Raw genomic sequence first — 24,510 nt, forward strand, 5'->3', positions numbered from 1 at the left:
GTTTCATCATTGAAAGTTAGGGGCCACCTTGAATGCAAGAGCTGTTTATTAATATTTTATTGATGACAAACAGGTTTAAAACAAACTGAGACAAAATCAAAAAAGCGTGCTAGCACTGATGTCTGGATTTATAAAACTCAGAGTAACTGCTACAAAGGAAAAAAAACAGCACAAAGCAGAGGCAAGCATTCCAATCAGTGAAATAAAGGGGGTGGGGGGAGAGGAGGGGGTTACATTACTCAATGGATTGCATTGCACAAGGGGTTACAGCTTAAACCTATCTCAAAACTATGCAACTACGCAGCCTAACCAGAAGGAAAAAAAAAAATTAAAAAGCCCTTCGGCAATGTTAATAAATAAAACAGTCCATCTTACAAGGAAGGAAGGTGGCCTGTGTCTCCATTCTTTCACATTTTAGAAGTCTAAACTCTGGAGGCTTTTTATGAAACAAGAATGGTTTTCATTTCTGGAAAGTTTAGTTTATTTTGCAGTTCTTGAACTATGTTCACTGCAGGACTGAAAAAAATTTGAACACCTGTTCCATTTTATGTGCACACTACTCACGGTTCGTGGGTATGCTACACCGGATCTGTACTGGGGGAGAGACACTCTTGAAAAACTACAGCAAATACAGGTTATGAAAGCGGGTCAACAATCCACAGAAAGGACAGTAATGAAAGGGTTTTCCCCCCCAGTTACAAAAAGTGGGGTTTACATCATTTTAAGTACATTCATATGAGAGGTATTTTGAGTTCCCCCCAAAAAAAGACTAGAAACACTTGGAGCCCTTTGAGTATAAAGCTAACTTAATTCAAACTTTAAAAACACCTAGGTTAGTAATTCACACTCTACTGATCTTAGCCAATTAGGAGGTAGAGGTTAGTCTAATTTAGGGGTCTGATAAAAATGGGTCTGTAGGAATTTAAATTCTCTGCGCTGTTTCTAAAAAGGTTTAGACACAAATAAAATGCTCCCAGTGTTCCCATATGACTTATTTAAGACATGGGTACAACTTAGAAATTGGATGGCTTCTTTTATGTGCTGTTTTCAGTTTTGACTTCCAGCTATTTCTCAAGCCAGCATTGATGGCACAGCCGTGTCCACTACCTGAAAAATAGGCTCCGGGTTCGTTTTTAAACACCTGAATCTTTCAGCTATCTGCATTAATCACTGAAGAAGCCACACAAAAGCCTAACCCATTATCTCTAATTATACCCATCTATCAGAGGCCACCTTCCAACAACTGCCTGCTTTTTCCATTTTTCCAACCTGCTTCAATAACATTGTAGAGTCTTTACTTCAAAACCAATATAATCCCCAGTTTCCACTACTTCTTCCCCAGATCTGTGGGAGTGAATAAAGCAGGCCTATTAGCATCTTTTCCTCCAGGGCCGAAGGGCACAGGAACCCATCCCCTTTTAAGCGCACAGTTCATCTTACAGAAAGGCTTGTTTTTCACAGAGTAGAGTCCAGACAGTAGCCAATTAAAGCATACAGAAAACACTTTGAAACCCTCCTCCTGCTCGAGCGCGCAGGCTCCTTTCACTCTAACTGCTATCCAATGTAGGAAGAAGAGGCTGATTGCTGCAACTTTAAATCACACTGAAAGTTCTCAAGGTTGGTGCTCTAATTTAGTTTTGTTTTAAACTTTTTTTAAGCTTCTCAGAACAAGGATCTCCCAGGTCCACCACTAAGAATTCAGAGACAAACTTCTAAAAATTCAGTGCTCCTTTGAAAGAATCTCTTTAAAACCACCTTGTCACAAAGACCCATTCAGAATGTGGGCGACACGATGACACTAGGATTTCAGAGCCAGTGCTGGACAACAAAACCTGCATCTCAGAGTTGAGCATCAGCTATGACCTGCTGGATTTCTGCTTGGCTTGCTGTCACTTAGTCAGGAACTCTCTCTCAGATACTCTGTTTCTAAAATGTAAACAGTTACTGCTAAAATATAGTACCCCTTTAAAACGAGAACAACTCTGAGATGAGGGTTTTCCTCTCCCCGTCTGCTCTGAAAAGTAATGCCCTGCTCGCAAAGAGAAGTATGGAATGAAGTGAAACCTGCTTAAGGCCCTTCTCTCGAGCTTGTTTGACTGGGGGAGCAGGGACTCAGCTGACCACTCATTTCAGGGTGAGTTGCCTGCCCAGTGAGGCGCCAGCCAGTCCTTCGGTGCTCTCTCTCCTCTCCGGTCAGTCTCCTTGTCTCAGTGAGCTAGCAGTGGGCTCTCTCGCGCGCGCTCCTTTCTCTCTCTCCTCTCCGTTGGTTGGTTTCTTTCTCCTGTTGCTCTCACACAGTGGTGCTTCAGTTTTAGCAGTGGAAAACAGGTATCCATTTTATTTTATTTTTTTTATTACCCAGAATAAAATGCTGATGAACTAAGCTCCACACAAGCTTAGCTCTTCTTCCTCAACCTGAAAGCAAGAAAGCAAAACATTTGCATTATGGGTGCCCTGTTGTGACAAATACTGTTTTTATGAACTTAAATCAGGGAGTAAGCAGCAGAGGACTGAACCTCAGGTGCCTTACACTCTAATACTGTGACAGTCCCGTCACTCCGCCATGTTGATATGCACGTTCACCCTGGTAAGTAGAGTCCTGTGACAGCGCCACATCGATCTGAGATTTAAACTCATCACCAAGGTAACTGTCCTGCAAATGAGAGCATTTGTTAAGCTTCCAACTAGTAATCAAGCTCAAGTGCTCCCTTACAGAGCAGAAAGTACTACATGGCTGCCAAAGTCAAGGATAAAATCTGAGAGAAGCTTTTAAATCTACCTTTTTGCTGCGGAATGTCTACAAATCAAACCGCAATCCATAAATATTTTTAATACTTTTCTTTTTTAATAAACTTTTTGCAACAAGTAGCTGTTGAAGCAGCAAGCAGTTAAAAAACAACAGTTCAAAAAAGCAGTCTGTAGATTAAATTCTGCTTACCTGTGATAATTCTGGTTGGGAGAGCCCAGGCTGACTCATCTGTGATGGCTGACTCATGGAGATATACCCTTGAGTCAGTGGACCCTGGGAGAAAGGCTGGGACACCACATCTTGGCTTGCTTGACTATTTGGAAGGTTTGACTGACTAGTTCCAGGAATCGCAAAACGATTTTTCTGACGCCCACCACGACCAGTCTTTCCTTTTGGTGCCCCACGTCCTGGAAAAGCGTTTATCCCAACCATCAGAGACAACTTTTACACACACGACGTAGTGCAGGAATTAACTGCTCCTATAAAGACTTGACCAGTGGCTAGCAAGAGGCAACACTTTGTATGTATTCAAAGTAGCAAGTGCAGAGAAATCAAAAGGCAGAGCTGCCAAGGTAGACAGGGCAAAGGAACGCTCTCACTGGAGGCTACGGTACTGCTGCATTTGCATTCAACACAACGAAGACTTGCTACTCAAGTACATCATCATCTAACCTCATCAAGACAGCTCTAAGAGCAGCAAAAGCAATTCTCCCATTTGGGACTTAAAATGAAGCTTCTGCCCTGCTCCAATGTTGCCCCACGTACCTGCAGCCGGTCCGTTAGCCTGGCCAAAGTATCCCGGCGGGGGCATCGGTGGCATCACAAGGTTGAAAGGGATAGGAATGTTCATAGCAGTGACGTGGCTGGGGCCAGCGCTAATCATCCCGATCTGGTCATGGGTTTGGAAGTACATGTTGGACGGGCGCCCTAGGGAGGGGAGGAAAGAAGCCACACAGTTATTTCAGGCATCCTGAAAATTTAAAAACTAACTCATATTCCTCCTCCTAACAGTAATGGGGGGACTTGTGAGCAGGGGGAAAAAAAAAAAAAAAAAAAAAAGAATCAGAAACTGGGAACTGAAAGGTCAAGCCTCCTGCTGCCAGGAACCACTGATACTTCTAGTTCACTATTTATCCTGCACTTCAAAATTTCAGAGACACCTGTTTATCACACATTTGCCTTTTATATACTGTACCTTCCATTCAAGACTATTAAAATGCTTACATGTGCACACAAGTCCCTCATCTTGTACTTGCTTTGCAGACATTATAGAAGCCTTTGCAGTCAAATTTAATTAGATAGAGAGCAAAATCCCTCAGTTCTTAAGTTCTTCATTTTTTGGTAGTAACTCTTAAAAAACATTTAAGAATTTGAAGTCTGCAAGATACCACCCCGCCCCCCAAGGACTAACTGAAAAGTCTATAAAGATGTTGACTTTGATAGCTGCTTCTACCTTGACTGCTCCGGTCATAGACAGATCCTGGAATAATAGCCTCACGTGCATCATACATGGCGGTTGTCATAAAACGGGCACCCTGAAAGCATTACAGGAAGTTAGACAAAGCCTTTGCACAGAAATTTGCACTGCAACTCCAATGTAAGTTTTTTTGGATAAGACTATAGTCAAGCTCTGCAGATGATAATGCCTATTTTACAAGCACCAAGGAAAACAAACTAGTTCTAATACATGGAAAATATCCCACTATATCACTGACAACTAGGAAAAAAAGAAACCTTATGATTTTACAGACAACCCATCTCAAACTGAAATATTTGATGAATTTTCAGTCTATTTTGAGGTTCTGATGATGGCTTTCCCTTGCTCTACTTCTATAGTTGTCCTTTGGTGATGGCTGACAAGCTGTTTTATGGCTACTTATCCCCCTCTGCCAAATATTAAAGGACTAAATACAATTTTCAACATGGAAGTTTTAAAGTATAATAATGCTATTATTTGCTCATGTCTAACGAGCTTGCTATTTTCACACAAAACAATGATTTGATGTTTTATTCACCTCAGATTACCTCCTATATAAACTTTTTTACTTACTGCAAAATAAGTACAGAAAAGGCTTTTCTAGAAGTGCTCAACTTAGAAACAGCTGAGGAAGCAACTTACTTGGTCACAGTCCAACAGCTAAGCAACAAAAATGGAAAGATATGGGTGTGTGAGGGTATGCGGTTAAGTGCATACTCCATCCATTTATAACTGATTATCTAACCCCAAATCGCTTCATACCACAAACATCTGAGAGACAGGAAACTTCAACTTACTGGATTGATGGTATTGACAAGTTTCCGGGGCTTGCTGAATTGCATAAGGCTTTCCCGGAGGTTATTCAGTGGTCCCTCCACTAGAACCTTCTGCTCCTTGTAATAGTTCAGCAGGTGATTCCAAAGTGGCTGCTTAGACAGTGCTTTTGGGTTCCCAACAATAATTACTCCATACCTGTAGAACAGAAAATAACCAGAGAAACTAAAGTCAATTTTGACTAAAAATAAGTAGTGTTACATATTAATGTCAGAACAGCCCGAGTCAACAAGATATTTTGCAATAAATCAAGGCACCCTAAGAAGCCCATGACGCTGGTGTGGGAGACCCTGATGCAACGGTTATGCTTACAAGAAAAAATTTTTGTAGTATGACAAAACGCTTGAAAGGAGGAGATTGCTGCAGTCAGTTTCTCAGTGGTCTCACACTCTCTTTTGACATGTCTGGCAAGCCTACAGCGTACTCAACCAGCATTAGAATGGTTTAAAAGCTTAATTCTTAAAGACAAAACCTTGCAGGAACCAAGGAAATCCAACGTAATTTTGACTTCACACTACCCTTCTCAGTAATTAAATCTATTTAAAAAAAAAAACAGTGGTAAAGATGGCTGCAGTTGTAAAGATAAGAGAGTTAGAGAAGCAGATGAACAGAAGAGTTCATCCACCCTGCAAACACGGGAGGGACATGCCTGCTTCTACAGACTACTGACGCCAAACGGTAACACTGATTAATCTTAGATTGCTCTTGTAAATTGAAGGACATGTGGAAATCGTTCAAGGGCCCTTTAAGCAGGAAGGGGTGGTGGGGAAGGAAAGCAAGCATATCATGCACAAAACAGATCTTTCATCAGCCAGACTGCATTAATACTTTAACAGATCAGATTATGTCTCCAATATACATACAAAATACTCTTAATTTTACTTTACCTTGCTCTTGTAAGAGCCACATTAAGACGCCTGGGGTCATTCAGAAATCCTATTCCTTGGTGTTCGTTGGCCCTTACACAAGAAAGGATAATAAAGTCCTTCTCTCGTCCCTGGAAGGCATCCACACTCGCAATTTCCACTTCCTGAAATGAAGGAAAATCTGGTACATCACGGAAGCACAGTGCAAAACAGTTGCGTTACCAACAGGTATTACAAAACACTTTGGCTGCACAGTAACAGAACCCATCATTTAACAAAAATGTTATTTTTGTCATGTTGAATGATTTGATAATTCCACTGGTCACTAAATAGTTTCCCTAAGGGAGAACAGACAGTCTCAGTTTAGGACAAATTACTTTTATATTCACTGCTTTATGGCTCTCATATTTCCCCCAAACTGACATTTGTACCAGAGAAAGCATCCTTTTTCTAGGTACGTTGCCAAAATAACTTCTGACTATTCCGAAACCTTGTAGTAAGACAGCTCCAAATTAGCACTGCTGCTCCCAGCTGAGAAACCCGAATCAGAAGGACAGATCATTCCTGGCAGAAGCAAAAGTTATTTCCTCCGAGTCTTCCTTCAGTGAAAACACCAAGTTTTCAATATTGCAAAAGAGACTATATTAAACATACAACTCTCTTGTTTGTAGCAACAAATTTTAGTGTTTGGCAGAGGAGGCTAGCTGATGGGAAGACATACTCCTAAGCAAATAAATTATATCAGCAGCAGAATTTATGGAGCTTGGTTTCCTGCATGTCTCCTGGCTGGATGCTTTTATCAAAGACAAAAGCTCTGACTGAAGCTTTTCCGTAACTGAAGCTTTAATGACCTCTCTCCTTTCTGTGCCTAACAGGGAGGGCTCACTGAAGCCTTCTTTCAATGGAGGCCTTAACCGTATTTTTTCCCTTATCTTGTCAACTGCTCTCCTGAAACTTACTGGCATTTGACACCTCTGAAACCCTCTCCCTTGGTCAATTTTAACCAAAATCAACTAAAGCACACAGAAATTAGCAGAGAAGCATAAACACACACTGATGTCTAAGAAGCCAGACTAAAATGAACACACTGTGAAATTTCACAATATCTGAATTTTCTAGCTTCTTTGCATCCAAGTGTTCTCTTAAGTCTGTGCAGTTACTCCATACCTGGTAGAGTTTCGTATGCAAGGAACCACTGAATTGCATGTACTGCACCAGATAGGATCGTTGACCCTCATAAGGAGTGATAATGCCAATCTGATCTGGTTTGGCACCAGCTTTCAATAACTTTGTAGTTATCTTCTCCACGTTGGCTGCTTCCGTCCTACGAAAAGAGATTTGTTTATCTAAGGAGAATTAAGGGACTCAATCTAACATACCTTTGGCAAATTACTGGGTCTAAAAAATTTGAACACGTGCTGTGCTAGCCTTTTGTCAGAAAGCCTCTTCAAGAAAAAGTATAATTTTATACTGCATTGCTTGGCCATTCCCATTAATTTGGCTTAGGCTTTGTAGAAACATTCATCAATATTACCTTGTCGCTCAGGTTGCGCTTGCATATTCTCAGCTAGAGAAATATAGGCAAAAGCTAGCACCTCGAAAGGTCTTATAATGGCAGAAATTTCTTCTTATATGTACACCCATTTTCTCAGAGCTAGACAACCAAACTTCCTGGACTAGCAAAGCTCATTGTGGCCGTCTTTCTAAAATGGAACCTCTCAGTATAGTTGAGCGTACAAGTGCACTTCGAGTGAGACCATTAAAAATATCCCAGCCTGCTGTGCAAACAGATCCTTCAATTGCTTTATCTTAAAGTTTTAAATATAGAATGTTTTTAAGCCAATCTCCCTGTCAGCCAACTATCGTGCCATTTGTTTGTGCACAATCTGGCTTGCTGCATTCAGCAGTCTTGCACATGCTGTTCATGAAACAGACAGATTAAAAATACCACAGCAGCTATTTTTCGCAAGCTGGTCTGGTTTTTTTTCCAGGCACAGGAACAAATGCATGCAACCCAGAAGGAGTAAAATGTTTTAAACATACTCTTTGAAAAAGGTTTCAGAATGTGAGGAAAAAAGGATGGAAGAGAAGGAATTGAAATTCACATTCTTTCTTCTCTTCTCTCCCACTTTTTCACCCCAAAACTCCAGAATATAGAATATCGGAATTGGGGCTTTGAAACAGGAGTTGATCGGCACTTCCCGTAGCAACCGCAGTCAGTTTACCAGTTGGCCCAGATTCATCCCACTTATATTAGGCACTTAATTGCCCTATGTTCCTTATACAATCAGGAAAGGAAAACATGCACCTCCAGAGAACAATTCAAAACAACTTAAGATCTGAACTGCTCCCACTAGGGATGCTTTTTTCCTCTTCATTTGCTGTAAAAGCAGCCTAGGGCAAATCATCTCCTAAAGGCAGCTTGGTTAGCCAGCATCCGTCCTATCTAGCAGTGCTATCACTGATAACAGCTTTTATTAAAAAAAGCACAAAAGCAATTTCAATTGTAGCTGTTAAAAGGAAACAGCATTTTATTAGTTTAGAAAGCGTGCTGCAGAATAGAAGAATAAATTGCACTGAAGAACTGTATCCCCTCATACAACACCTTTGACATCTGCGGGCTAGCTGGTTTTAAGTACAAGTACCCCCTTCATGGAAACAGAAATTAACCTTTGTCTAAAACACAAGTCTTTATTTAGGTGTCAGCCCTTTGCTGACATGGCATGGTATCACAAATTACAATGAAGAAAAAAATATATGGATTTAGTTGCAGAGATTCTGTGGGGTAGAGAAATGCTTAGATATTTGGTTTGCAGCAGGAATGGTATATTCCACTCCCCCTCAACTTCCTTAATTGTGACTTTCCCTCCTAGGGATGTTCCAGAATCATTAACAGATTGATCTTTGAATCTCCCTTATATTTGAGATATACTGGGATGAAGTATTTCTAAATAAGGCTATACCTCAGTACTGAATTTTGTTTACCTGTTCAAGTAAGAGGTGCCTGAACTGGCAATTTCTTCCTGTCCTTGCGTAACGTAGAAAAACATTGGCTTATCTGGCTGTGGCCATTGGAAATCAAATCCTTTTTTCACACGGTCCGCTGAAGAACACAAAGTAAAAAAAAATTAGCACTGCTTTACTGGAAAGAATATTCCACACTTTCACATCAAAGTATCTTAAAGATTCAAGAAAACCGTAAGTGCAGTGCAATTCTCTTTTTAAGGGAATTATTTTTTAAAAAATCTAGATTAAATATTCTTCCTATAATCCTTAACAAATAGCAGAGAAGGCAATTTGTAGGTTTACCTGCAGTAACACCGTTCTGGAGTGAACCCTCATAGAAGATATTGGATGGAAAAGCACTCAGTGCAGGATGCATGCGATACTGCACTTGAAGGCGAATCGGACGGATCCCCAGCACCACAAGCCTCTCAAAGAGGGACTGAGACAGGCCAGCCTTTGCAGCTTTTTTACACATCACAACAGGACCAAGCTGACAGTGGTCACCTACAAGAATGAGCTGTGGAAAAGGAAAATTCACCATTGATGACAATGTAAAGATCTAATTTGTATGTTCTGAAGTCTGCCCAATAACTGGAAGTGATAGCAATATCCTAATATAAAATATATTTGGAATTAATTGGTTTGTCTTGTTATAAGCCTTAGGTTAGATCTGAAGCTTATTAAGTGAGTTAACTGTCCAGTTGTATTACTAATCATTTTAGTATAAAATTTTATTCAGTCTTCAGTTTGTTCCGGCAGGGCCAACAAGTTCTAGGTGAAGAATACACCAAGGAAACAGAAAACTAATATGACTAACACAACATGAAGTCATTTAGATCTGTGTTATGAGAAGGTCTTCCACAAAGAAAAGGATTTTGCATTCCTACATGCCTATACTGTGAGAAGTACTTCGTACTGCTACTTCACCTATTTATAAACTTAGTTTTCTCTAATGAAATCCAATGGCTCCTACCTGTTTTGCTCCCAGGACAACTGGCACCATACACTCCGGCTCAGTAGCCTGTGTGCTTTCATCAATCAGAATGGAGCGGAACTGCATTTTTGCAAGTCTTGGATCACCAGCTCCCACACATGTACAACAGATCACATCTGCATTCTGAGACAGAAATACAACTGAAATCAATCAAGCAGAATATCAACAGATAATACTTCTATATGGAAAAGTATTTACTACTGTTTCAGAAATTCCCCCCCGCCCCAAGTTAAACTGTACTCTGAACTTCACCAGCAAATTACAACTAAGCCTCAGGTGAAGAGAGGCAACTGTTTAAGGTACTAGAACCAACAGAATTTTACCATAAGTAATTCACGCTCAGCTGTTCGTTTCAGTGCACGGTAACGTTTCTCATCAGCAGATGACAGTTCTCCAGTTTCATCTTTAAGCTGCTGCAGTTTCTGAAGCTCTGGCATGCTACAAAACAAAGAAATTTGCTTCACAGCCCCATTAACAACTTCTTTGTATTACAATGTAAAACATCAGATTTTTATCTGACTTTTTTATTGTGCCACTTCTTTGGAAGCAGTACATTCCACTTCACAGGGGAAACCTTTATATATTGCCACAGAAACTAAGAACTCATCTGAAAAGCTGAAAGTGACATGTACATACGGAAGCAAAAAAATTATCACATCAAGCAAACTCTCTTTGCTGCTGTTACACAGTTAATTACTGCCTCTATCACAGGATCCAAGCTTTTTTTTATTGTTCGCCCTCCCTCTCCACCTCTCCAACCATTTCGTACCTATCCATGTTTCTGATCTGGTTGTGCAATGCCAGGAAGGATACAGGAGAGTCAATTGCCTCACGACTTTTAGCACACAGACGAACCACTTTCAGTCCAGTTTGATGAATCTTCTCAGTCAACTGATCTACAGCTATGTTACTTGGAGCACAGACTAACACAGGCCTTAAAGATTGAAAAAAGTGACAAGATAAGTCTCAATGAGTTATAAATAGCCTTTTCTCTGAAAGATTTGCAACAAAACCAGGACTGCATTAGCATACGTGTCCCCAAAATAAGTTACTGAAGAATGTTTTCTGAAATAAGCACGAGTCTCTCCAGAATAGTATACTTCTAGAGAATCTTTTCAGTTCAACGTGTCAAATTATTTTAATGTTCAAACGTAAGTCAATTCTCTGACCATTAATAAAGTAACTTTAATATATTAAAAAAAATTAGAGAGGAGTTCTTACCCATTGCCCTGTCTAGCCAGATGATAGACAATTGTGGCCGACGTCACTGTTTTTCCTGTACCAGGGGGACCCTGAATAAGACTCAGAGGACGCTGCAAGACAGTCTTCACAGCATAAACCTGATGAAAAAAGAAGTTTATTTCACGTGTAAGTAGCTACAAAGTTGTTCAAACTCTATTCATAAATCCCTTATCATATTCTTTGCCTGCAGTAAAAATGGGATAGGATTACCTGAGAATGGTTGAGATCGGGAAGTCCTTGTGCTGTAAAGCGCTTTGGCAACTGGCATTTAATAATTACATCTTCTACCTCATGGCCTAACAGCTTGTGATAGATGTACCCAGACACTGAAGTCTCATCCACAGCAAACGTTTTTAAAGCACTCTGCATTCTGAAATGAGGGAAGGATAGAAAAATCAGTATGAGTTAAAACATAAGCCCAAAGTGTCCAGCACAAAGGTTAACCAGACATCATGCACGTTAAGCTTAAAAATAAATTTAAAAACAAAAACCAAAAAAAGAAAACCAAACAAAAAACACCCCGCAGCATCCTTTAAATCAGCACCTTGGGGAAGGAGGACTTTTTGCGACTCAGAGCATGTACTAGCAGAATTGACAGACTAGAATTAGAATCCAAGAACACAAATCTTGTTCCCCCTGCCATATGCATGCTATGAAGTGTTATAAGCAGAAAATCTGTAGAGTAACCAGCCTTTGACAGAATTTACAATAGTAATTTTAGATGCAAGACTTGAAGAAAAGTTGCAAATAACATTTCTTTCAGAATAAGAAAAAAATTCTTATCTTACAAAATGCAGTACAGACATGTCTGAAGCCTACTGACCCCACAGCTGATTCACTTACCTTCAAATTTCAGTAAGTTAAAATGATTCAAAGCTCAGTAGGGTAACTAAGAAAAGACAGCACTTCACGACTGAGCAAGGTTTAGCAAGCTGCTGAACTGTAAAATATTTTCTCTTCTTACATTTGAAACGTAACCAAATATCGGGTAAGTCTTCCCCCCTTCAGTTTACATATTACCTTGATATATTTGGAATAAGCCTTAAATGTGCCTTCAAAATGAAAAATATTGGCAGTTTAGTAGTATTGAGATCAATTCAAGTTCTAATAAAAGTTCGGTCCGTTACTCTATGAAGCAGAGGTCATGTGCTTGTATACCTGATACCTGCAGACTGCAGCTCCACATGTAGGGCCCTGCAATCCTGCTCTTTCTGATTGTGAGCATTATGAAACAATATATCCTGTCCGACAATTCTTGTTCAAAAATTCCCACTGAAGTTAATGAAAAAATATGCATCAACTGTACCAATTATCTGCCAAGTTCTGAACTGCTTTCCCAGTACCTGTCAAATGAAGTAGACTTCCATACAAAATCCACTTGGAAGTTATGAGTAACTTCCACAGGTGCTCCAACGCTGCTTCTTAGCTCGATGGCTATCTCATCACCATAATCTGTAGAACCTCGTTAAGTAGTAATCTACAGCAAACATTTGAATTTTATTTTTCCCTATATCAATTTACTTAGCAGCTCCCTGTTTGACAGAAGTTTAAATGGTTTCAAAATTACTTTTGTACATTTTTACAAGACTTCAGTCTTCCATTAAGTGCTTAAGGCCCCCACTGTCAAGAGTACAGAAATGCTTTGTAACTTTTAATAATCTTCATAGGGAAGATTTAAATTAGTGTTCACCCATTTTACAGACAGGGAACTTTTAGAAGGGGACTTTCCAGTCACATGTATTTTGCTTACAGTACTGGAAGTAGTAATAAGCAGAGCTAGGAGAAATCTGTTTCTTCTGAAGTACTATCGGCTATCCCACCTGAAATTCAAACTGATAAAACTACTTAATTCACAATGTCACTACCTGTGATCTATATAACTTCTTTCTTAAAGGCTTAAGTAAAGGATACTATCAGGAACTTTGATAACGTGACCGATTCCCTTCCATAAAGGGGCCAGGTCTCCCTTATATCTCAAGCAGATCTCATCTCCTTGCATAAGACGCATATCTACAAAGGAAGAAAAAAGCTCTCAGAAAATCCACCAATGAACAACCATTCCCCAACGCAAAAACCCTACAGAACTATTTCATATCCCAGGCCAGATCACCACAGTTCTTTAAACACTGAGGTTCATTCCTCATTCACCAAACAGACAAAACATACAGCTAAGCTATCATTACCTGAATCAGTCTTCGGCAAAGTGAAATAAGCAATTCTTTTCTTGTTCAAGCCCAAGTCCCATCTGACTGTGATGTTATCTTGGGTCTAAAGATAAAGAAAAGGCATCTATTATATTTGCAAAGAACTGTTTACTATCACAATTCTCCTCCTCACAGTCCTTTTTCTTTTTTCTCTCCAAAACAGTGGAAAACTACAAAACTCCCATTTCAACATCACACGACAGCTAAATATCTGTATTTATCCTTAAGGACTGAGTCCACATCATCTGCAGAAGATGATTCTATTTGACTAATACAAAGTTATGTGGTTAATGAGCACCAAACTCCTATCCACCACCTGTTTTGTTCTTTTTATTTTAAGCATTCATCAAGTACTTATATGCCCCCATAAAATACAAGTTTGACTGGAAGCTTATTTGCTGAATCCAAAAGCAACAGAAACATAACTGGGGATTATGATAACAACCTAATAATAGGTGGCCAAGTAACAGCTCTAACATGGAACATGGTTCTGGAGAAGAAAAACATTGAACACCTAAAAGTTCTTAAGTGTCTCAAAAATGTTATTTAAAACCTTGTTTTGAGGATTTTCCTTTCATCTCCCCGCTATCAGACATCACTGTTGCTACTGTAATGTAGTAGTACTGCAATAAAGACATTTATTTCACTTGAGCCTTGTTTCTATTCTGTTAAACATGACAAGGCATTTCATATCAGAGACCTGGTCAGAAATCCCCTCAAGCAGGCATATTTCAAGAATACTACCTGAGACTCCTTGAGTTTCTTGTCATAGTCTGCCTCAAGCTTGACTAGAGGACCAAATATATTTTGGTACTGATAGGCATCTTCATATCTAAGTAGGACATGCTGCGGTTCTTCATCAACACCAGGCTTTTCTAAATCCTCAAGGGTTGCAGATGGATTTTCCTAGAATTTAAAGCATAAGTGTTTTGTTTCAAAGTTATAAGAACAGAAGTAACAAACTCTCACTGTGCAACAGAAGCAATAAACCCCATGAAAGAAATTTTGTATTCCATTAGAGACTTTTTTTGAAGAAATAAATGTAAAACTGCTGTTTCTTATTTCAGACTTAAGATCCAGTTGAGGGGGGATTTGACTTTTCTTTTTAAGCCAGACATTGACAGTATGCAGAGGTTCACATATCACTGCCACAAAAAGAGTTACACAAGGTGTAATTCTAACCTGTTACAACAATACTAAGACATTATGTCATGCTCACTCACATCCAGTTGGGTTTGCTCTGCATTAAAAGCTGTACAGAAAAAGTTCTTAAAAAGCAATAACTGAAAACCAAGTGTGGACTTAGAGTTCCTTACTCACTCAGTCATCATTTCAAGCAGAACAGACTAAAGGACTGTTAATATGGGGAAGGAAGATTGTTTCTGCAAACTGCCTGACAGTGCAGCTTTGACAGAGCTCAAGAATCTAGGGATGCAGCTTTCCTGCTTAAATGAATGGTCTCCTGAATTCTCTGCTAAATTCCTGGTTGCTAAAACAATCCTGTCCCTCCTTCACAAAAAAAACACAAAATTAACACTTGGTTAAACCTCATTCATATTTAAAGAGAAGCTCATACCTTCCAAAGTTCTTCCAGTTTGTTAATCTGTTGAGCTGTAATCTGACGTGCTCTCAGCTGTTCCTGTTCAGATGGAATCTTTACCAGCCATGAAAGGAAACAGCGGTCTTGGATAAGAGGCTGCCACTGTGAACTGTCCCAGTTAATATCCTTTAAACTGCTCTGACTGGCACATGGTTGCCTGCACAACCAAGATATTGAAAAAAATTATTAAATTAGACAAGTGTAAGAATAAGCTTACTGTGTGAAGTACATAAGATCATGTTTACCATGCTTTTCAACGATGCAAACACCTCAGTTAAAAAAAGGAAGAAATCCACACTGTAGACTGCTTTGCCAATTCAATTATTAGTTCCTCTATTTGCTATTTCAACACAAGGGAGGCTGGGTATCATGAGTAATATTTCATAGGTATTTCTAGAACTAAAAACTTCAGCACCTAAGATACTTAATAGCACACTCACCTTTAAAAGTGGTTATGGTCCATTAAGACTATGCACACACACAATATATCAGAGTACACTCAGGACTACTTCCCATCTGTTGTTTAAACAAATAGGAGAACTCATTCTGTAGAAAAGCACCTTCTACTGTCAAATACATGGTAAATGATAGCACTGAATAAAAATACAATTATAAAATCATGACTTCTGCTACATCCTGTCAGAGATCAATTACCAATTTACTCTCATCTTCAAATAATTCTGAGCTAACAAAAGAAACTTACTATTCTGTAACAGCATCTGACACTACTCCAGCAGGGATCTAGAATCATTTCCTAAACTGACTGGTTTCTTCCAAATCTGAAAACCACAGCAGTTTAACCGTGCATGTCGGGGGGGGGGGGGGGGGGGAATACCTTTATTCCATTAAGAACAGTTTCATTTGTAAGAGATCCTTTCTATACTACTAAGACATTTGTACAGCATAACAGAACATTTTTTTATTGCATTATCTACTTGTATACAACTCAGTCTGTACCACCACCCAAAGAGAGAATGGTAGCAAATTAGAACATAAAATATATTTCAGTACAAAATGAAAGCAGGAGTTGCCCGTTAGAAATAAGATTATGCAATGGACTTGATACAAATGTGCCAATAAAGGCATTCTCTCACCTGCACAGCAAAACAACCACAGAGTCTGCCTTCGCTGGAATAAAGCCCAGGAGAAACACATTACGACATCCACAGTTATAACATTCCAAGACAGTCTCTCCCAGAGGCCCATCTTTGTGGAGAGTAACCTCTTTGCACTTTGCTCTCACCAGATGATTAACAATGTGGCTGAAACCAGAGAGGATATACATTTATATGAAGTTAATACTCAAGTCAGATTTAACCCCAATTTAAGACAATATAGCAGTTAACATTAAAGATAAAAGCAGAACCTACTAGCACTATGGCAGACATTGGTAAAATCTTGCTGTTTTCATCTAGGCAAGGATGACTGCTAGCACAGTCTCTACATTTTCTCAAAGCATGAACGCTCTAGGGCGACTGTTAAAGTTATATTACTGATAATTGAAAGAAATCCCACAAAGTACCACGTCAAGAATACCAGTTGTGAATATCTGCTTTGCAAGCACACAGAAGCAGCAAGCTCACCCCAAAACGTGATTCAAGCTCTACTGAGATCAAGGCGTATGTTGGTAATAGCGGAAAGGTGGCTGGAGTGACATTTAGGTCACTAGACTTCAGTTATCACCAAAAGAAAGGTAAGTCACACCAAATATGCCACTTCAAAATGAGTGTACTCTAGAGCAAGGTTCCAACATTGTCATTTCCACCATTGATCATTTACCTGCCAGATGTATTTCCACGCCCATTACAGAACCATTTTTTGCTGGTGTTGCAGTAAACCACACAAGCTGGGTCATGGATACCACAGTAGCTAGGATTGAGAAAGAAGAAAACAGGAAGAGATTGGGTGACTACTTATAGCAAAATTCAAATACAAAATTTAAAGCATCCGGTAGTGTACAAAAATAAGGGGAAATTAAAAATTAGGGGACCTGAGCGTTGGTGAAAGTATCAGTTTAACTTGTAGGTTGAGTGGATTTATTTAACTTCTGTTTTGAGTTATAAATACTTTAACACTTCCCACCATCACCATCCTGAGCTTGGCTTTGCCTAGTATTCCTCTAGGGAGGTCAAAGATTTATTGGAAGTGGAAGCTATAAGTGTATGCAACAGCTCACCAGAGGGCACTATTTTCCTGCCAGGATGTAGATGTCTCCAAGGAAGTTATTCTCAAATTCCAGAAATCGTGTAAGCTTATACTTTTCACTCACACAAACTCCCTATTAAAATTACAGTTCAGAAACTTGTGCTCTTGCCCTCTGGAAATATTAAGCTGGGGGTAAAATACTGGATCCTACCTGCAAGCATGCACAGGAAGGTCCTTTGTATAATAGGTATCTTCCTCATCTTCTTCAAAATTCAGCTCTGCCAGAAGCTGACTGGTTTTAGCTACATTATCATCCACAGCTCCATTCTGTAGAATGCCATCAGGTCCATTAACCTGAAACACAAAGTCAGTGTTTAAGTTAAAAAATCAAAATACAGTCCAAATCATAAAGCTGAGGTCAGTAATCCCCACCCCTCAAAACAAACTCGTGTGTAAGAGCTGAAATACATAGCAGTTATACAATTAACACTTGTTTCATTCACTCCTGTTTAATTACTAGACTATTTAAACACTGACTGATGAGTAGGAAAAAAGTTATTAATGCAGGCAATTGCTTTTCTGCAGAATACACTTCTCCCTAGTCTTACATAACAAAGAAATTCCATTCAAACAGTTCTAGCAGTATCAAACATTGTTTTTTCATCCCTCCTGTTTTACCATAGGAATTGACTTGAAAACAGAATCTTTACTGTATAGGACTTCCCTCATCTATTTTTGCTGTTCTTTATCTACCAAATCATTTTTTTTCCAGGATATCAGAAGCATACCTTCATGATACAGGGACAAAGAGCAGGTTAACAAGAAACTTATTCTCATATAAGCCTGGTTAAAAACAAAGTGGTATAGGAAATAACAGAAGCTGTTTCTCAGCAGAGTATTTTTCAAAGCTTTCCACATGTGTCTAAAACATACCTGCATAATACATCAAGTATGACCATTACTATGTAATATTTTTTCAAATTTGTTTAACTATGATTTCCATTAAAAAGGCCTCACTATAAACCCAAGAAAACTGCAAAATCATCAAAACTAGTTATTACATCTTACAAGTTCTCAGAGTAATGTTTCAGAGATCCAGAACAGCATACCATATATAAAGCAAGTGTGCAAGGAAGCTGCTGCTCTTTTGACTAATGATACACTAACTGCCAGGACGACAAAGTTCTGCAACGTTTGGTGCTGTGTCAGCAAGTTTACACATACGGTCTCAGTCATGTTAAAAATATATATTGTTCCTTGCATGCTCCTTTTCAGCATAAGGGAAAAGTGTAAAGCAAGCATGTACCATAAAACTATACAGTTTCAGAGATATATAGAATTCAACTTTTTAAATACAGTGCTCTTACAACCAGGAAGAAGCATCAAAAGAAGTGTGAATTTCACATATCAGATTTTAGTGTGGCTAAAGCAGCCATTGCCCCTTGGCAGTTAGAGGTGTTCTAATTTAACTCCACCATTGTGTGTTACATCTCCATATACTGACAGCTTAGGGAAGCTTCAGCAAGTTAACATGCCGCTGTCACAGAAAAAACTCAAGATGGCTTGAGTTCTGGCTTGCCCTCCCCCCCCCCCCCCCCCCAAAAAAAAAAAAAAAAAAAAAAAAAGAAAAAGACTTTGTTCAGAGACACTTGATTCCTTGCCTTGTTTGGCAAGAGCTCACTAAGACCTAAGAAGAGACAGGTATACTGTTTAAATCCACATTATCCTCAAGTAGAAGAGATGAGAAAGAAAACACCACAGTGATTGCACAATAACCTTCATGAAATTTTATGAAAACATCCATTTAAAATTACAAGTCTCTGAGCTTATTTCAATATACTTTTGTTGGTCACTATCAGAGAAGTTCCTTCAGAAAATCCTTGAGCTACCTACAATGGCAGACCCAAGGCCAAGGCAGAAGAGACATTATTTCCAGGATGCATATTAAGGGACAACTTTTGTTTGAGTATTAAATGTCTTGGCATAGTGTCCTTAGCATTTTTGAGCTATAATCCAATAAGCGAACCAAAACATGCATATCTCTGAGAGCCTCACTCAGATTCCACACAAACTAGTTTCATTTTTGGACATTAAAACCTAACACACGAGTTAAATTCAGAAAGTTTATGATGCTTCACATTTGCCTTCAGCAGCAGAGGACTGGACTCAATGATACAAACTTTATTACTTTTAAAAAGGCATGAAATGTGTTTGTGAAACATGCAGTCTAAACGGTATGACTTTTTATTGCTATCTCCTCCAAGGACTGGCTTTTAATAAGAAGAATCAACCAAGGGGTACCCTCAGCATAGAAAATGCAAAAGAAACCAAGGGAGAAAGAAAAACAAAAAAGAAACTGCAGTAGCATATATAACATTAGAATGATGAACCCAAATCTGATCAGCTCACTGCATAATAGCATCGTAGCAGATGTTGGAAGATAAATATCTATTTTAAACAAAGTGCCACTTCACAAAATATGAAGACAGTTTATTAACTGGTCATGGAATATGTGGGATACTGAAGCTTTAAGTTGATTTGAAAGTATGAACACTGGGCATCCATAGGTGCATCTTCTATTTTGTATTTTGGAATACGTGTGTAATATATTATTACACACATCATTTGACAAATTGATTAAATTTTGGATGATCACAGGAAGCTTGAATTGCCAAGTAGGTTATTACTTGCAACAGAATTGTACAGCCCTTTTAAAAAAAAAATACAGAAAAACAAGAAGCCACAACAACTGCAAGCTGTGTAGGACTTCTGCACCAGGTGACTGCATCAGTTACACCCTGGAGAGCGCCTGCCCTTTCAGAGCGTTAGGCAGCGGTGATGTCACCTGTTACTATGAGACTCCAGCAGCCTAGTACTAGGCCTTGGCAGGCACACAACGAGGAAGTGACTCAACCATTGTTCTAAAACTTACTGTGATGTTAGTCTATGTGCATATTATTAAAAATCCGGCACCATAAACTGTTTTATAAGGAGATGGGGGGGGCTTCTCTATTTTAAAAGCGTTGACTGAAGCTTCTAACAAAGCGAGTTTAACAGCTACGTCAAGCAATCTGAAAACTTAGATGCTCTCAAACTATCACAAAGGCATTGGTCCCTCTGTTGCTCATTTTCAGCCCTTAAAATATAGGCCAAAAGACAACAATCAAGGTCCACAGAACCACGTTACAGAACAATAATACCCCATTTCAGTAAATTAGATTAAATAATTTACATATTCATTCCCCTACTGACCATACAAGTGAGCTCCCACGTCAGCAGCAACAAAATATTAAGGAAGGACCATCTCAATTTCTCATGGCACTTCTAGCTAACATACCCAGCCGACATCCATAGCTGATCCATAACGGAATGTAACTATTTATTTCTGCCACTTGAAATGTGCCTCTTTAAAGTAGAGCTACATTAAGTGGATATAACTAAATACACAATTTGCTAGAAGAGGACTCTTGTTAGACTGTAGTCCAATCAATCGTGGCAACACATTGCAACACTGGACAGTAAGCACAGGACACCTAGTCACTCTGTCCTAATTCAGGTAAATTTTCTCATACTTTAGCTCAACCATTTGTTGTTTGCAATATTCTAGACATTAAAGCTACAGAATATTTACTGTACCCTACTATCATCTATTATTTGTTCTCCTTTTCAAAATACGGAAGTGTGTATTACTGAGAATATCCACCCTTACAAAACCTCCAAAGCAGTGAAGTATAAGCTGCATTTCCAGATGGGGACCAGAGCAACAAAGAGTAAGTCATTCTGCTACGACAAAAAGTCTCTGGTAGAACTGGAAATTAAATCGAGTCCCCAGCCTAGACCAAAATCTAATCGCTGACCCATCCTCCTTCAATCACTCACTCAAACAGCTTAGCACACATTAAGACAAGGTGCCTTGTCCATCACAGACTCAGGAACACGTGATTGCTTCCTATCATCATAACTAAGTCCTTGCCTAGAAGGGACAAGAAATAAATAAGAAATCAGAATTTATCTTAAAAGCACTAAAATTGAACATATGAATTGGTTTGACTAAATATGCTACATGTAAACAACGAAAATACTGTTTTCTAACCAGAAACAGTAGAATTGCTTCTGCACTGTTACCTTCTCACTACCTTTCGTCAGTTACACACTAATCTATTGCAACAACATCCTCTTAAACTATTAGTTATATATATGTAGGGGAAGAAAGCCCGAATAGAGTGGCTAAATCAATCACATTTTCTTAAGAAATTTGGTGTTCTTTCTTGCTCGACTCATCTTTTTAAAGATCAGGACACCAAGAAGATATCAGAATATGGAACAGCAGGGCAAAAATGACATGCCTCCAATGTTTATCAGCTTTGAATAAAGATTATACGTTTAATTAGCTTTAGTTATAATTACAGTAACAAAAATTAACTGAGGAAAAATGAATGTGATCAATTTTTAGGCCTTAGAAGTTACATTTTTAGCATCTTCCCTGTCAAAAGGCATGACAAGTTTACATATTCATTCAAAGTAACAAAGTATTCCACAGAATCTTTAAAAATACATAATTTCTGATCTCATCACAGATGAGACTGTTGAAATGTACAAGCCTAAACAGATCAAGGGATTTGGTTTTTGGCAGTTACTGTTATAACAGGTCCATTCCCCTCTTCCTAAAATGCAATTTCTGGCATCCAGTTGACCATCAGGAAGGTTTTACAAAAAGCACCTTAAAGGTATTCAGTAGAATAAAAAATAGAAAATAAAAATAAAACAAACCTTCAACCCTTCCCCCTTGCCAGGATAGTTACAGACTTCATACCTGAATGAGCTCTCTGTATTTTTTTTTTTTTTTTTTTAATTCAAAAGCTTTTCAAACATGTTTAGACAAAAAAAGACAAATTAATCCTTTAGTCTGGTCTTTTAGCATAAGCTTATTTGGGGGTTGGGTTTTTTGTTCTTCTGGCTCAAAGTTGTCTGCCATGAGTTCTGGAAAGATCACAACCCATTAAAGCTTAAAAACTAAGATTTTATTAAAGCCACCTTTTTAACCAATTAATGTATATGCTGACTGTATACAGACACATAGATTTTATTAATATTTAATAATTTAGATGCCTGAATGCTCTAATAGACAAAAGGTTTACCTTGCCAAATCCAAATTCAAGTTACTAATGAATACAAAAGACAACGAACAGTCCTTGGGGTCACATCTCTAATTCCACCTTTGGCTACGGACATAAGCATGCTAACCTGGAGCAGGTCACACCATAGCAGCTACACTCAGGGTGTGCATCTGAAAGCACGAGAAAGTCACTCAGCTCATCCTGGGATACATCTGCTATGGCTAGAATAGGATAATACCACTTTTAGCCTTGCACTGCACACCTGTAGATTTTCAATACCTGGACTGCTCGGCCTGTTTTAAGTTTGCTCACTTAAGTTTTCACAGCTATATCATTCATGGAACCCAATACATCATCAGTCTCTGCAAGTAAGAACTTTTCAGCATTAAGAGCTTTTATCTACAGCATTTCAACTCATCTTTAAACTCATATTTTAAAACATGGAGAGTTTACAATTATTTCATTGTTAACAACTATGTAAGTGTTTATCTAGATGTAATAAAACTTATCAGTACAGCCCAGTTTCACTTTTTTTTTTTTTTTTTTTTTAAATATGAAGCAGTTTCTCTCTTTTTTTTTTTTTTTTGTTACACACACAGCCAAGGTGCAACACAGAGACAGGCAGCATTTTATTTTATAACACTTCTTGGCATGTGAGTATATAACCCCAGTTCCCTTTTTGCTTTCACTTCTGTAAGGCCACTACTGTCAAATAATACTTGCTTATCTACCAACCATCAAACTGTATATAAAAAAAGGTACCTATTTTTAAGCTATCAGGAAACAGACCTCTGAACTCCAGTGTAAGGCCATATTGCTTGTCACTCCCATACCAACCCAAAACAAACCAGCTTAGCAACCGTGCAGTAGGAAAGGTGGCAAAGAGTAATGATAAAAACAGTTTTTTAAAAAGTAAAAAGCATCTATTGAGTTTAGTCAGAGAAAGGAATAAATTAAAGGGAGCAACAGTGAATTTCTATCCAACTTTGGATAACCAAGTAGTTATATTTGTTTTAAAGATGGGAGATAAACTGCAATCACATCCTGAAGCATCTTATTTCTTACTTCAGCATCGCTCCGAAAAGCGGCATGCCTGTCACCATCCAACCGAGAGGGCTGCTGGCTTCACCAACAACCGAGCGGCCGCAAGTTTCTCTCCTCGGCGCGCTCTCCCTCTGCTCCCAGGGCAAAGAAAAGCGCACGGGCTTCAGGCCCCCCTCCCCGCTGCCGGCTCGGGGAGGGCGGCCGGCGCCGGGCCGCGGCGGGCCGGCAGCGGGCGGCCCCGCTCCGGAGCCTCCTCAGCGCGGGGCAGCACCACGCGGCTTCCACTTTCCCGTGAGCCGCGGCCCGGCGGAGCGCCCGGCCCCGCCGCCCGCCCAGGGCTTCCCCTCGGCGGCCCCACGGCCGGGCCCGCCCGCCCCTTCCGGACCCCCCCCCCCCCCCCCCGCCGCTTCCCCGGCGGCGGAGACGCCCTGGCCCCCCCCTCCAACCCCCCGCCGCCGCGGGCTCACCTGTGCTTCGATGGGTCCCGGCGGCCCCTGCCCCGCTCCGGGGGGCCCTTGGCCCTGCCCCGGCCCCGCCTGCCCGGGCCCGGGCGGGGTTTGGGTCTGGCTGGGGAGGGTGAAGTCGGTGAACTCGAACTCGGAGCCCTGTGTGTCGGCGCCGAGCAGCTCGGCCTCCTCGGTGTCCAGGAAGGTGAGGGTCTGCGAGCTGGGGCCGTACGCCTCCACGCTCATGGCGGCGGCGGCGTCGAGCAGCGGCGCTTCCCCGCCCCCACCCGAGCCCGAGCCGGCCGGGCCTCACCTCAGGGAGCCCGGGCGCCGCGCTACGCGAGCGGCAGGATCCGCCGCGCGCACCAGGCCGCGAGCCGGCCACCAACGAACCCGCCGCCGCCCCGCTCGGGCGGCCGAGCCAACGGCGGAGGGGGGGCGGGCGGGAGGGACGCGGCCGAGGGGGCGGGCGGACCCGCCACGGAACCGAGCCCCGAGGCGCTGGGAGCGGAACCGTCCGGCCGCCGCCGCGCGCCAGGCCAGGAGCGGTGACGCGCAGCGCACGGAGGGACGACGACGCCAGCACGCCCCGTACGCGTGGGAGGGGTGACGTAGCACGCACACACCTGGGGAGGGCAGGCGCGGGGGGCGGGGCTCGCGCGGAAGGCGCGAAGGGGCTCGCGCCGCGCCGCGCGGGGGGAGGCGCCGCGAGCCACCTGGCGGGCGGGGGGCGCTGCCGCCGCTCCCCCCACCCGCCTCCGGCCTGCGGCCGCGCCTGGGGGGCGG

At 40.7% G+C, this 24,510-nt stretch overlaps 2 protein-coding genes across 6 annotated transcripts in view; one reads left to right on the top strand and one right to left on the bottom strand.

The window, feature by feature from the left end:
- Positions 1-28: 28 nt before the first annotated feature.
- Positions 29-24,336, bottom strand: UPF1 (UPF1 RNA helicase and ATPase). Of its 2 annotated transcripts, none has more exons than XM_064497288.1 (24): positions 23,746-24,336; positions 17,329-17,471; positions 16,752-16,841; positions 16,067-16,234; positions 14,949-15,129; positions 14,117-14,278; positions 13,352-13,436; positions 13,080-13,178; positions 12,512-12,629; positions 11,379-11,538; positions 11,148-11,266; positions 10,696-10,860; positions 10,250-10,364; positions 9,906-10,049; positions 9,236-9,449; positions 8,912-9,029; positions 7,094-7,250; positions 5,948-6,090; positions 5,024-5,198; positions 4,203-4,284; positions 3,515-3,676; positions 2,939-3,156; positions 2,531-2,653; positions 29-2,415 (listed from the first exon to the last, which is right to left on the bottom strand). In XM_064497288.1, the coding sequence occupies exons 1-23, from the start codon at positions 23,968-23,970 to the stop codon at positions 2,534-2,536; spliced, it is 3,363 nt and encodes a 1,120-aa protein (XP_064353358.1). In that variant the 5' UTR covers positions 23,971-24,336; the 3' UTR covers positions 29-2,415; positions 2,531-2,533. The 2 variants fall into 2 exon arrangements, with proteins under 2 accessions (XP_064353358.1, XP_064353359.1); XM_064497289.1 differs by having other exon boundaries at positions 12,512-12,620; positions 23,746-24,335.
- COMP (cartilage oligomeric matrix protein) overlaps positions 23,796-24,510 on the top strand; it is a 37,529-nt gene continuing 36,814 nt past the window's right edge. For all 4 annotated transcript variants that reach the window (XM_064497294.1, XM_064497290.1, XM_064497291.1 and 1 more), the window contains exon 1: positions 23,796-23,929. The gene's annotated coding sequence lies outside the window, so the exon portion shown is untranslated. The remainder of the gene's footprint in view (positions 23,930-24,510) is intronic.

The sequence above is a fragment of the Dromaius novaehollandiae genome, chromosome 25 (genome assembly GCF_036370855.1).
Source record: "Dromaius novaehollandiae isolate bDroNov1 chromosome 25, bDroNov1.hap1, whole genome shotgun sequence".
Taxonomy (NCBI): Eukaryota; Metazoa; Chordata; class Aves; order Casuariiformes; family Dromaiidae; genus Dromaius; species Dromaius novaehollandiae.